Source organism: Zerene cesonia, chromosome 24 (genome assembly GCF_012273895.1).
Source record: "Zerene cesonia ecotype Mississippi chromosome 24, Zerene_cesonia_1.1, whole genome shotgun sequence".
Taxonomy (NCBI): Eukaryota; Metazoa; Arthropoda; class Insecta; order Lepidoptera; family Pieridae; genus Zerene; species Zerene cesonia.
Genome location: NC_052125.1, coordinates 1927235 through 1937727, shown reverse-complemented (window position 1 = coordinate 1937727; position 10493 = coordinate 1927235). Strand labels below are relative to the sequence as shown.

At 36.0% G+C, this 10493-nt stretch overlaps 1 protein-coding gene across 1 annotated transcript in view; it reads left to right on the top strand.

The window, feature by feature from the left end:
- The first annotated feature begins 5116 nt into the window (after nt 1-5116).
- Nucleotides 5117-10493, top strand: part of LOC119836435 (homeobox protein Hmx-like) — a 14919-nt gene continuing 9542 nt past the window's right edge. Inside the window, exon 1 of the mRNA XM_038361755.1 lies at nt 5117-5614. Coding sequence (XP_038217683.1) covers nt 5254-5614 — 361 coding nt within the window. The 5' untranslated portion in view covers nt 5117-5253. The remainder of the gene's footprint in view (nt 5615-10493) is intronic.

The following is a 10493-nucleotide window of genomic DNA, read 5'->3' as shown; positions in this document are numbered from 1 at the left end:
TTTTTCAAGTCATTTAAAATTGAAAGTGCTATCACATTATGAATCGGTGAATCAGTCTGGGATATTTTTGGGGGTTTATTTAAATCATAAACATAACAATTTTGATAATATATCCTCATATCCTTCAAGGAAACAACATAAAAATATTCACAAACATTACGTATTCACAATACAAAAGCAATTATCACACAGCGCGCTCAAAGAAACGGATAATTCAATGCGAATAATTCATTTATCATCGCAGTAATGCCAATAATGATCCATTGTTCTCATTTTATGGCTATCAAATAATAATGCAAGCCGCGATTTCATTTGGGAGGCTAATGCGCGTCTAGCCTGTATGTGAATCTAGAACGAGACTAGAATCGTACGTCACTGTCACCTGTCAATTGACGAATTTATCGAAGTGTCGTTGCGTATTTTCATAGGTGATCCGATGGACGGACGCTGGGATGAACGATTTGAATTTTAGAATTCGAAACGCGAATTTGAAAATAGAATTAGTTTGAATTTTTGTTCTAATGTGAATGATGTTTAAGGATTGAAATATTAGAACAGATTAAAAACTCGGCTACATTTGAAAATTAAAGACTCAAACTGATTTTAAATGCTACTCGTCTATACTGTTATCAGGAGATTTTGAACACTAGGTACTATTAGGTTATATTTATTATTATTTATTATGCAAATTATATAACATTAAGACTACAAGATACCTTATGTAGACAACATTTCATAGATTTAAAAAATGATATCTCTAGAATTTAAATACTTTTAAACGGATTTTAAACGCGATTTATTCTGTATATTATTAACCCGACGTTATAATACAATGATTATTTTTCTATTCATTTTATTATAAATAATAAAATCACAATGTTGAATTATTTCATTGAACCTTAGAACTCAATCGAAGTTTTTTCACGTATAATTAAAAAAAAAAACAATTTTATAAATTAATGATTAGAATTAGAATACAATAAGTAGATTTATCACCAAAAAATGATGAATATGCGAAAAAAATTATTTGTCTTCTATTCGCTATCATCATTTACGTTGATTTAAGTACCGAAACAATGTTAAAATGAATTTCTATATGGTTTTTATAATCGCAGATGTAATTAATCTAATAAATAAGGGTCTTATTGAGGATTAGTTTACTTGACTTTACATCTGCATTAATGAAATTAAAACATTGATGTAATTTTGTTATAGCGTATTATGTAAATTTTAGAATTGAAAATTCGAAGTATCTAGAAGTAGGTGATATTTTTTATGTCACCGTCGGCCATGGAGCTGGTGGGTCGCCTTTACATATAGATTGCCGACTTCAAATTAGAAAGGGATTAAGAAAGGATTGACGAGAGGAATAAAGGAAAGGACTGGGAAGGGTAAGGAGAGGGATACGTTCCTCCGGCTCCCCCACTCACCGAATGAAACACAGCAGTATACTATTTCACGCCGGTCTTCTGTGGGGGTATGGTACTTCACCGGTGCGAGCTGGCCCAATTCGTGCCGAAGTGTGCTCGACTACCACATACGATTTTATTCAATTAGATACCCAGTAGAATTTTGAAAGAAATAAATAAAGAAACATTTAATACATAAAATCAAATAATTGAAAGACATAATTATACAACAAATAAAACAAGCAAAAGTGAAGAGAATTAGATTTACAATAAACAAACAGATAAATAGCCTACGTGTATGTAAGTGGAATTATATAGCATTTTCTTGTGTTTGGTTTTACGCGAGTATTATACATTTAGAAATTAAAAACTTTTTAACGGATTTTAAACGCGATTTATTCATTATATTATTATATACGGGGAGTCTCCCCGTGACCACGCTCGCTGTAAAGTGTTCGAAACGTCGGGTTAATAATATAATGAATAAATCGCGTTTAAAATCCGTTAAAAAGTTTTTAATTTCTAAATGGAAATATATATTTTGTGTAACGTGTGATAAGTGACTCTTCAGCCCAGAAACATTTACTCACAATTAAAGGATACCATCATCAGCTCATATATGTTCCCACTGCTGGGACACAGGCCTCCTATGAGGGTTCAGACCATAATCCAGCACGCTGGCCAAGTGCGGGTTGGCAGATGTCACATGTCGTCGAACTTTTGATTCTCGGACATGCCGGTTTCCTCACGATGTTTTCCTTCACCGTTTTAAGCAGTGGTGATGTTATCCACATGAGCAGATTATTCCCTGCTCGCTTGCCCAGTCTCGAACCCCGACTCATCGATTTACTGCTTAACCACTGCTTGCATATTAAAGGATATAATAAAACTTAATTATTGTGAACGAAAATAAATTTAGGTATGTATTTACCCACGAACTAAGATGAAGTAGCCCTTCAGGCTGGCATCGACAATCACCACAAAAAAAGCTCACATGGTGGGACCATAAGAACTTGATTGGAATATTACTTGTTACTATATTAATAAATAAATAAATAAATAAAACACTTTCCGTCATGTTGCGGGTGTCCACATATAATAATAATAATTAACTCTTTATTGTATACAAAGAATGCCATACAAAAGAAACACAACAAAATTATTATACATAAAACTTATACCTATTCTTCATATTTAGATACCTAACTATACCTAGATTACAAACCCACTAGCTTTCCGTCCGCGGCTTCACACGCATTGTGACAGGAAATTATAGGAACAGAGATGTTTTTCCTAATTTAAAAATAGCCTTTGTCATAATGTCACTCTCACCTATCTTCAGCCACAATAATCATAAAATCGCTCCGTTACGACATGATAGAAAGACAAATAAGCCAACGCCTAAGATGTCTAAGAATAATCTGACTGGCTGACTGGTTGTTTTTTACATTAGTTTTGTTAACAAATTCGAGTCATAATGATGCCTAAGATGTCTAAAAATAAATAATAGTTAAAAAAAACTAAAGAACACGCTTTAACAAAATTCATATTTTGCAAATTGAAAACTGGAATAATTTTATCAAATTAGTGTATTGTCATCGGTCCTCAATAAATCTACAAAGTTTTAACGAAATCTGGCCGTTAAAAGTGGGTCAAAATCGCGCCCAAAGAAGTCGGTTACAAACAAACATACAAACATACAGGTGAAGCTAATAAAAAGCGTGTAATAATCTGACTGGTTGTTTTTTACAATAGTTTTGTTAACAAAATCGAGTCATAATGATTCTGGTAATTCATTTGGTCAAAGAAATGGCCGCAATCAATTTGGAGGGGACGTGGGGACAAATTGCTCGCTAATGGCGGTTTGGCGGGGAACAGCGTTTGTGCGAACCAGTGGAATGGCTTATTATACTGTCTTTCTTAATATAGTTATAATTATAATATCTAATATATAAAATTCCCGTGTCACAGTTATCGTTGCCATACTCCTCCGAAACGGTTTGACCGATTTTGATGAAATGTTTTGTGCTTGTCCGGTATTTATGAGAATCGGCCAACATCTATTTTTCATCCCCCTAAATGATCAGAGTGATGACCGCCTCCTTGGTACAGTGGTTAACGCGTGAGCGTAGAACCGAGGGGTCCTGGGTTCAATTCCCGATGGGGACGCACAAACAAAAAATGTCTCGGTCTGGCAGGACACAGAAGGCTGATCACCTACTTGTCCCTAAAGAAAATCGATCAGTGAAACGGATGTACATCATCTGCCCCATACCCCACTAGGGGACACGGGACTTCACTTTTAAATGATCAGAGTAAGGCAGAACAGCGTTTGCCGGGTGCAGCTAGTTATACTATCTTTCAATATACTTTATAGCTACTAGAAACTATACTATCACACAATCTATGGATGTTTATGGAACACTTTACGAAAAACTATGATATTCAGATGTGGGCTTCGACATAGCAAATTTATACATTTAGAAATTAAAGACTTTTAAACGGATTTTAAACGCGATTTATTCATTACTTAATAACCCGACGTTTCGAACACTTTACAGCGAGCGTGGTCACGGGGAGACTGTGAGTCTAAATGTATAATACTCGCGTAAAATCAAACACAAGAAAATACAATAAAATAATAAATTCATGTTTATCCAATAGGATAGACATCAATAAAATTGCATAATAATCCATTTAAAAAATGAGCTTATCAATTTCGATGGTAACCTTCTAGAACACTGCTAAAGCTACACTTTGCTAATTAACTCTCTATAAATTGAATTATTTTATGTAATTGTAATAATTACTAGCTGCACCCCGCGGTTTCACCCGCGTAAGTCCGTATCCCGTAGGCATATCGGGATAAAAAGTTGCCTATATGTTATTCCAGTCGTCCAGCTGTCTACGTACCAAATTTCATTGCAATCGGTTCAGTAGTTTTTGCGTGAAAGAGCAACAAACACATACACATCTTTACAAACTTTCGCATTTATAACATTAGTAGGAAAAAGTAGGATAGGATTATATTAATTTTTTCAGAAAGAAAAATACCTAAAACCGTGATATTATATCCAACATTAGACCCAGTTGTTCCATATAAAGCTAATCAATCAAACGAAAATAGCAAATTGAAAATAACAGTAAATATTTGTGAAACTGTTTGTTTTAGTTAGGGACCAAGTAAACGGAGCACAAGACGATAAACTTGTTCAAAGTGCTGACACTGGCAAAACATTCTGATCACCACCAATTACCAGTGTACACTCCACAAAATTTCACCTTCTGTCTCACTCTATCTTAGCTATAAAAGTTAGTACTATCTCACTCACACGGTTCTTGAAACGGACCTTAATCATTGTTGTTTCACATTTAGAAGGACTTAAAGGAAATTCTCCGTATACTAAATTGTTCTTTTTCGTAAATGCATTAAAGCACAATTTCCTGTATAGTTATTTCACAAAATGTAGCAGCGAAACGATACTAGAAAATAGACGTGGACTCAAAGAAAATAAGGTTTATTTTTACGGTTTCCATTTTCTAGTTACAATCTTGTATCATAGAATGCAGCTGTAATAAAGCGATACTATGACGATTGTAATAAAGCTTATGTTCGCCCGACAAACGTTGGAGCATTAATAAAATAAAATTACACTCCGTCTACACCCCGTATGTGGGCGTGTCTACATCGATAGCTGCGAGTACTGAGTACATCACTACGATGTCGCGGTGATCGCACGCGTCCCGCGTTCCACGTTCAAATTATATTTTTTTACGCGCGTGTGCCAGCCAGTGACAATAAAAAAGAACATATAAAACCATAGACAATTAAAAAGTGAGTGCAATGGATTCCGAAATGGATACGCAGACGAAACGCAAACAGCCAAAGCCGTTTTCTATAGAATCTCTGATAGGCACAGATAGAAAATCGCCGGAAATCGACATAGAGAATAATATATCGGATGTTTCGAGGAATTCGGATGATGATAGTGAGAGAACTGATTTAAATCGGATGCGGTATTATTTGAATGGGCCGTTACTGCAGCAAAATGCCGTGAATTTTCCGTTTTTGCTCGGTTATCCCGAGCCGTGGTTGAGAATGTTTGGAGGGCAGATAGAGAGGGAAAATAAAGAAGATGAGAAGAGAGATAGTCCAGTTAGTGTCGGGAGTGAGGAAAGTGACGGTGGAGATGATAATACACAAGGTAGGTATCTAAATAAGCATTGAATCTGACTATCCTACTAATCCTACTAATATAATAAATTGCGAAAGTTTGTAAGGATGTATGTGTGTGTTTGTTGCTCTATGACGTAAAAACTACTGAATCGATTGCAATGAAATTTGGCACGTGTCTAGCTGGACAACTGGAATAACATACAGGCAACTTTTTATCCCGATATTCCTACGGGATACGGACTTACGCAGGTGAAACCGAGCCGCAGATAGTATTGTTTATAATCTTTTAATTAAGTATTATAATTGTATAATCAAACGAACTTACGTAAATCGACGTTCTATTGGAATTATGCGACTGTCTTGGTCCAAGAAGATGTATCTCCCACCCACCCACACCTACATTAAGGCAGTATGTATGTCCACAAATTATAAGTTGATAGAATAAGTAGTGTTTATCAATTTATAGTGCCCTTAAAAGAACTATTATCACCATTATACCGACCAGGAATGCATAGTATACCATTTACACTGAACATTGTCTGGTGGGGATGCATAATATATTTTTTACATAAGACATTGGCGCAGTCCCACTGTTGGGTAAAGCCATTAACAATGAGAAGAAGAAGACACTGCTGACAGCAGGGTTAACAGAAATATCGGACAGAAGTATTTTAAAGTCGCAGCACACACGCGTGTATCACATCTACGTAATTAGTTCTCTGTACATTTTAAGTTATGTTCTGTCTCTTGTAATTATGTGATTCATGGTGTACTAGCTGCGCCCCGCGGTTTCACCCGCGAAAGCCCGTATCCCGTTGGAATATCGGGATAAAAATTTGCCTATAAGTTTTTCCAGTTGTCCAGCTGTCTATGTACCAAATTTCATTGTTATCGGTTCAGTAGTTTTTGCGTGAAAGAGTTACAAACACACACACATCCTTACAAACTTTCGCATTTATAATATAAGTAGGATAGGATAGTAGGGGTAGGATTAGTTAGTCACCGACTTGCTTAGGGCAGGGGCGGTATCAGTCTAGATTCTAAAATGTGATATTTCTACGGGATATGGACTTACCCGGCTGAAACCGCGGGGCGCAGCTAGTAAGTATAATGATAACTATCCTACAGCATACTTGCTAGTTAGTGACTAATAAAACTAGCTTCCCTTCGCCCGCCTCCATATTGTTTTTTACCTTTTAAACCTTCCCTGGTCTATTCTGAATGCAGCAAAATCATGATAATAAAAATTAGACCAGACATTCTCGAGCTTTAGCGGGACTAACGAACAGAAATTGATTTTTATATATAAGAAGAATAATACGAAAGTTTCTAAGAATGCATCGCGAAATCAGCTGATCAGATCTCTATGAAACTTGGTACTTGAAGATAGATTATAGTCTAAAGAACACTTAGACTCTTACCTGCAAAAGCTTATAATTTTAATATCTTATTGAATGCGTAGGTATGTGATCTCTAAGCGCTATCACCATATAGTATAAAACAAGGTCGCTTTCTTTGCCTTTGCCTGTGTATGCTTAATTCTTTCAAACTACGCAACAGATTTTGATGGGGTTTTTCAATACATAGTGATTCAGGAGGATTATATGTATAATAACATCTATTAAACTACTCCGTATTAAACGCGTGCGAAGCCGCGGGCAAAAGCTCGTAGGCTATGTGTATACCACGAGCGAAACCGGGACCAACCGCTAGTTAGAATATGTATAGGAGAATGTACCGATTCTATATAAATTCGTCGTTATCGTTTCTCCGATAATATTCAAGAAATAAACCAAAAGGATGTTACTAATATCATAAACTAACGGTCCGCCCCGGCTTCGCCCTTGGTACATATATAGCTTATCATCATCATCATTAGCCCATAAACATTCCCACTGCTGGGACGCAGGCCTCCTATGAGGGTTTAGGCCATAATCCACCACGCGGGCCAAGTGCGGGTTGGCAGATGTCACATGTCGTCGAATTCTTGATTCTTGGACATGCCGGTTTCCTCACGATGTTTTCCTTCACCGTTTTAAGCACTGGTGATGTTATCCACATGTGCAGATAAATTGAAAAATCAATTTATTTTCTGCACGCTCACCCGGCCTCGAACCCCGACTTATCGATTTTTGAAGTCCGAGTTTCTCACCACTGAGCCACCACTGCTTTTTATATATAGCTTATAGCCTTCCTCAATAAATGAGCTATATAGCACTGAAAGAATTTTTCAAATCGGACCAGTAGTTCCTGAGATTAGTGCGTTCAAACAAACTCTTAAGCTTTATAATATTAGCATAGATTCGAAAGTGTTTCTTTTGCATGCGTTATATGGGCTTAATTCTATTCTATTAATCTCCTAAATTTTTATTAAAATAATTCCAACTGGCTCCGAAAGATGCATCTCATATAAATTCAATTTCAACGTTTTAATACAAACGAATGTAATTCCGTGACGTCATTGATAATTGGGTACCAATTTCTAATTTGCTTATTGTATGCCTAATTCAAGACCATACATTGAATCAAGTATACTGGATAGATTCGCCTGTGGTACATGTATAGCATACTAGCTGCGCCCCGCGGTTTCACCCGCGTAAGTCCGTATCCCGTAGGAATATCGAGATAAAAAGTAGCCTACATGACATTACAACTTTATAGCAGACGTATATAGACTAGACTTTATAAGTCTTCTTATTACTACTAATATTTTTAAATGTGAAAGTAGATATGTTTGTCTATTTTTCATGCCTATACCTCTGAACTGATTTGAGGAAATAGATCGAGACATCAGTTTTCAGAAACCTCACGGGGAGGGGGAGGGGAGCGTGAAACATCCGTCTGTCAATGTTTCCCTTCGACTAGACGAGTCAAGCCAAGGGCGGGCAGCTAGCTATCTCTTAACAGAAATATCTTGCGATGTAAAAGAAAGCCAAACAAACACACATTCGCATTTAGTATATCAATTAGGATAAGGATGATGACGGAGAATTGTTTTTCATCAATCATCATCAGCCAATCAACATTGCTTCAGTAGGGCTACATGCTTCCCATGAAGACTTAGACCATAAGTACACGCAAGCAATAAGAATTTGAAGCATTCATAAAGCTTTGGTTCCTAGACAAGTCGGTTTCATCACCATGTTATGTTTCACCTAAGTATATTGTGCAGATATATTGAAAAAATAACTTACACCTTAAAATATATTAAATGACAGAAAAAATCTGATCTCTAAACGGGAGTAGTGCCCGCGTATTTTTGGCGAACCCTAACAACGCCTCTCGGCTGTACATTTCTTATTCATAAAGCATTTGAATACAATAAAAATTTAAACCTAATAAGTTCTTTCACGTTTCGTTTGACTCGACCACGACTTGTATATTTGTAACTAACTGAAATAAATCAAACATCCGTGGTCCTACTATATCCTTCCTACTAATATTATAAATGCGAAATACTAAATAGTAGGATTATTTTAAATAGTTATTTATACTTCTCAACCGGCTTCAGAAAAAGAAGTAGCAGTAGCAGAAGAACCGCGGGGCGCAGCTGGTCCTACTTCCTACTAATATTATAAATGGGAAAGTTTGTAAGGACGTGTGTGTGTTTGTTGCTCCTTCACGCAAAAACTCCTAAACTGATTGCAATGAAATTTGATATGTAGACATTTGGACAACTGGAATAACATATAGGCTTTTTATCCCGATATTTCAACGGGATAAGAACTTATGCCGGTGAAACCGCGGGGCGCAGCAAGAAATTATAAAAACACGTTATCGAGACATTAATGCCACCCTAAGAGTGAAGATTATACGCTAAGTAATCCCAATATCTTTCACACCCGTAAGTATAACGGACAATACTTCTAAACAGATCAATACAATTTGGAAATATCGTAAATCCACAATTAGGCATGCCTTGTTGAAATTAACGCATGTCGTCACGGCACTAGAAACGCATCTGTGCCATGAAATCGCCGCGTGAATAGCGGGCAGCCATTTTCGAACGTTTTGCCCGATTTCGGCGGCAACTTGACATGGTGACAGCTGTCAATTTTTAATTGTAAAGGGCAAAGGGCGCGAACGATTGGCAAAATATAATAAAGCGGGAATTTGTTTTGTGCCGCGTAAGTGGCTGTCTTTAATTTCTGCGTTTAAGAATACTAATATAATAAAAATATGATTAACATTAATTACGTTTTTAAATTAATTATTAGTGTCTTTAAAAAAACTTAAAACTCAACCATTTAAAAAAAAATGTTAATATTTTAGTACGGTTATTAGTTAACACTCACTGTAATGGTAAACTGTTTTCTAAGTAAATCGTATTTTTTAAATTACATTTTACAAAAAGTTGTACATAAAGGTCATTGACGTTCCTATTCACAGTTGAATTGCATTGTACATGTGAACGTGCAAAGCAGAGCAGCACTTTCTATACCATTGCCGATGATAAATAAAAAAAATCTTTAAAAAGTTCGATAGACGACTGTAATTTTTGTAAAAAAAAAGGCGGTAAATTTGAATTTATTGCATTCAAATTCCATATTCAAATGCCAATCACGTACCGACTCGGTTTAAATATCTCACATTGCTGCAGAATTGTGAATATTAAATGGACGCCATGTTTGTTGTCAATAAAGTTTTATCGCTGGCTTTAATAAGCTCTTATTATACAGCAAACAAGAATAAATACAAATTAGCTGGAGGCAGCTTGGAATTACTTTCAGAAAATTCCGAATTATTTTCAGAAATATGAATGGCGATTTACTTAAAATCAATTGATTGTTATATTATAAACTAGCGGTCCGCCCCGGTTTCGACCGTGTTACATATATAGCCTAAAGCCTTCCTCAATAAATGGGCTATCTAACACTGAAAGAATTTTTCAAATCGGACCAGTAGTT